At 45.2% G+C, this 4,458-nt stretch overlaps 1 protein-coding gene across 2 annotated transcripts in view; it reads right to left on the bottom strand.

The window, feature by feature from the left end:
* Positions 1-3,484: 3,484 nt before the first annotated feature.
* UBASH3A (ubiquitin associated and SH3 domain containing A) overlaps positions 3,485-4,458 on the bottom strand; it is a 50,064-nt gene continuing 49,090 nt past the window's right edge. Inside the window, exon 14 of one of the 2 annotated variants that reach the window (XM_004696910.2) lies at positions 3,485-3,811. In XM_004696910.2, the coding sequence (XP_004696967.1) occupies positions 3,674-3,811 (138 nt within the window). In that variant the 3' untranslated portion in view covers positions 3,485-3,673. The remainder of the gene's footprint in view (positions 3,812-4,458) is intronic. The other variant, XM_045284890.1, reaches the window with a different exon arrangement.

Here is a 4,458-nt window from a genome sequence, read left to right as displayed (position 1 = left end):
TCCCTCTTTCTCAAGGCTAATCAAAGTGGTTGTGGTCCACACAAACAAATGCTTTTGTAAGTAACCGTCTTTCTGTGAATCTCTGCTTTCTGTCGAGATCGCTCTGATGTCAGTAGTGATACACTCTGTTCCACCTCTTCTTCTGAATCCAGCTTGAATTTCTTGCAATCCCTCCTCAATGCATTGCTGCAACCCTTTTTTGGGGATGATCTCCAGCAAATTTTTACTTGCATGTGATACTGATGATATTGTTAATAATTTGCCTATTCTATTGGGTCACGTTTCTTTGGAAGGGGGACAAATATGCATCTCTTTCAGTTGATTGGCCAGATGTGTCTTTCAGACTTCTGGGGCTCCATCAGCTTGTTGAAACATTTCAGTTGGTACTCTGTTACTGATTGGAGTTGATTTTCACTAATGCCTTCCTTGCAGCTTGGACTTCTTCCTTCAAAACAATTAGGTCTTTATTATTATTATTATTTTAGCTTTATTTATTTACTGTGGTTATTATCATTGGTTCTTGATCATATACTTTTTGGCACAGTGACTCTGTATATTCTGTCTGTCTCTTTTGATGCTTCCTGTATCATTCAATATTTTGTCCATAGACTTTTTCAGTATTACAACTCGAGACTTGAATATTTTCCTTTAGTTCTTTCAGCTGGATATATACCAAACATGTTTTTCTTCTTCTTCCATTTACTTTCGCTATTATGAAACTTGAACTATGATCAAGATAGAGTTTCTGAGTCTATTTTGACATCCATTTAGATCTTTTCTCTCTCTCCTGTCTTTTAAGTGACTTTTCCTTCTTCATGCATGCAGTTCTCGATGTCGTCTTGTCATAAGTGCCAAATCCAATGAGTCAATCAGTCTTGAGATGTCCTTGACATTCAGATGGTATATGCTCAAGGTCATATTTTGGCTCTTGTGAACTTATTTTGATTTTCTTTAACTTCAACTTGAACTTAAATATGAACAATCGGTGGCCTGTTCCACAGTCAATCCCTGGCCTAGATTTGAATGCGAATATTGACCTTCTCCATGTCTTTTCCCCACAGATGAAGCCAATTTTATCCCATCTGGCAAAATCCTTGTGGATAGTACCTGTTTATGTTGTTGAAAAAGGGTCTTTGAAATGAAGAAGTCATTGGTCATATTAAGATCTTGTATCATGTGATCTCCAGTTTCTCCAATACCGTCCCTTCCTCTCTGTTCCTAACCTTTGTCTTTCAATCAGCAATAACTGTCAATGTCCCTTGATCTCATGTTTGATCAATTTTAGAGGGCACAAGTTGGTAGAATTCTATAATTTCGTGACCATTGGCTTTAGAGGTTGGCATTTAAATGTGCACAGTGGTTGCGTTCACTGGATTTCCTTCTTGGTGTTTAGAGATGATCCTGTCACCCAACAGCACTGTGCTTCAAGATTGATCATGATTGTGCTTTTGGATGACGGATGCGATGCCATGCCTCTCCGATTTGTCATTCCCTGCCTAGCAAGCCGTGTGACGGTCTGACTCCAAATAGCCATTACCAGTCTGTTTCAGCTCGCTCATGCCCGAGAGATCAAGCTTTAGGTGTCCCAGTTCAGTCCTTGATGCCAGTAAAACACAGCCTTCGGCAAACCTAGTGCTTAGACTCTGAGCTCCGACACACCCTAGGGCTTTATGATCAATGGCTCATCCTGGAAACGAAGAACGACCCAGTGAGCTTTGCTCCCCATGCAGAGGGACAGGGCTCTTGTTAGAACCAGCATTGGATAAAGAAGACGATGTTCTTGCACACCTACCGTGAGATCTCAGCTTTAAACCCATCTCTCTGCTCTCTTTTTCAACCCCCATCTGTCACAGAATAAGAGAGGGCTGTCTCTCCCTACCACTACCCAGCGTGTGGGATCATGAAGCCTGATCCTTGAGAAGGTGGACCCAGGGCCATCGTCGTGCACACCAACTCTAATAAGTGACCGCTCTTCATTTGGTCTTCCCCTTTGAAATGAAAATTTACTTTCTTTTTATTATTGTTGAGCACGTATACTCAGCAGACCATTCATCAACTCAACGTGTCTGCGTGTGCAGCTCAGTGGCAACATTGACTACATTTTTCAAGCTGGGTGACTATTCTCACCCCCCTTTTCTGAGTTGTTCCTTCCTGATGCCCAGACACGCCTTGCCCCCCACATCCTCTATCTCATCTTTCTAGTTGCTACGGTCAAGTTCATCCCACTGAGTTAGAGCTGAAGAGAGTGAAGTGTGCAAGGCAAGGGGCCGCTTTAAATTCCAAGGAGCTGTGGAGGCAAAAGGGCGAAGAGCCCAGCTAAACCAGATGGGGCCGCTGAGTTGAAAATTGTTACTGGATGGGGTCCCTGCACATTGGAACAGACTCCATGGGACCCCAAAACAAAGTTTACCTTCCATTCACCAGAGTTGTAAAGTTTTCTTTAGAGTCACGTTTTCACCTGCTCCAGGTGACACTGTGGCATCCGGAGGAGAACACAGAGGGGAGACTTCTGGACGATTGCCTTGTTGATAAAGAGGAAGAAAAAGCTGCCCCTGTGAGCAGCTGTGGGCAAGACTCGTCACAGGAAGTACTCCCTGCCCAGCTGAGCCCCAGTCAATCCGTTTGCTCTGCCCCAAGGCGAGTCTCTGATCCTCACCCCTGGGCCCCTGTGACAGCAACCCCGGCGGGTGTAGGATGGGGGTGTGGTTGACTGAATAATGACCCTCAAGAGGTCCACGTCTGAATCCCTGGGACCGGAGCATGTGATTTCACATGGCCAGAGGGACTTGGCAGAAGTGGTTAAGTTAAGGAGTCTGGATCCTGGATGATCAGGTGAGCCAATGTAATCACAAGGGTCTTTGTAGGATGGAGACATGTTGGGCAGAAACAGGAGAGTGAAGACGGAAGCAGGGGGTTGTGTGAGGGAGGTAAAGAGAGAGAGAGAGGGGGAGAGAGAGACTGGAAGATGCTTTGCTGCTGCCTTTGAAGAGGGAGAAAGGAGCCAAAAAATGTGGGGGACCTCTAAATGATTGAATGGCTGGAAAATGGATTTTCCTCAGAACCTCCCAAAGGAATGCATTCCAGACAAATGGTATTTGAACTTGTGACCTCCAGGACTTTAGGAGAGCAACGTTGTTTTGGGACAGGACATTGGATTTGGTAGATGCCGATCTCTTCTCCCCCCCACCCCCCCTTAAAACATGATGCCGACTGCAAGTTGTATGGGCATAGCTACAGAGATAGAAATGGAAAATGGAAAACTGAGTGAGAACTTTGACTAAAACAAAACACATAAAATAGGTGGCTTTCTCTTTTCTTTGGTGACAAGTCTTTAATTGTTGGAAATGAAGAGTTATGGTTCCCCATTTCCACTCCAAGCTACACCCACATTTTCATATCATAGCATCTGGATCCAGGTTAGACCCATGGGACCAGGATCCGGCTGCTGGCTCTGGGCTCTGCCCAGTCAAGCTTGTGAGTGCCCGGCCCCCCAGGTGGGCATGGAAGAGGTAAAAGCAGGTGGCAAACCTTCGGGGATATCAAAGTGCATTTTGTGCTTCTGTAAATCACATTAGGTATGACAAAAACACCTTCAAAACAACTCCACTTTACAACCTCTGTCAAGACATTTCATCTTTTTGTTATGAAATCCCTGACACCAGAAACTTGGTTCTTAGCTGCCCAGGATCCAGTTTCTCCAGTTAAACGCTGAATTGGACCCATGAGTCAGTGTCTTCACAGGCGGATCCACCAACTCCCATTTTCCTTCCTTCTTATTTTCTTCACAGAAGCACATGCCCAGGGAAGGGATCTAGAACAGAAATCTCAAATAATTATCTGTCTATGATGATAGGGCAATCAACTGCAAGCTGGTCTTAAAGCCAGCGGGCAGGTTTCCAAATGCGCATGCCTATTATGGCCTTGAGGCCTGCTGCTCTGAACACATCACCAATATCCAAGACAGCATTATTCTCAGCTGGGGATAACTGTCCACACAGGGGACAGCTGGTGGCATCTGGAGACATTTGTGGTTGTTACAACTTGGGGAGGGGGCTGCTATCTGGCATCCAGTGGGTATAAGTCAGGGAGGTCAGTCAATATCCTGCAGTACATCGGAAAGTCCCAGCAGAGAGAACAATCTTACCCCAAGTGCCAACAGTGCAGAGATGGAAAACTGGGGTCTACCAATGGGTGGCATGTGTGTGGCATATGTTTCTGCATCCAGTATCACAAGAAGACACATCCCCTGGGTTGGTGTCATATAAAGACATGAGTGTTGCGTTATCAGGGTCTCTGGATAGCACAGACAATTTGTGCTTACCTAAAGGTTGTTGAGTCTAATATCACTCAGTGCCTTCATGCAAGAAAGATTTGGAGATGTGCTTCTACAAGGACGACAGCAAACAGGACCTGCCCCCCCAACCAACCAACCAACCAACCAACCAACCAACCAACCAA

The sequence above is a fragment of the Echinops telfairi genome, unplaced genomic scaffold (assembly GCF_000313985.2).
Source record: "Echinops telfairi isolate 266 unplaced genomic scaffold, ASM31398v2 ScPeMD7_7469;HRSCAF=8507_0, whole genome shotgun sequence".
In the NCBI taxonomy this organism is placed as follows: Eukaryota; Metazoa; Chordata; class Mammalia; order Afrosoricida; family Tenrecidae; genus Echinops; species Echinops telfairi.
The sequence above is the reverse complement of the archived record's forward strand: the minus strand, read 5'-3'. Positions and strand labels throughout refer to the sequence as shown.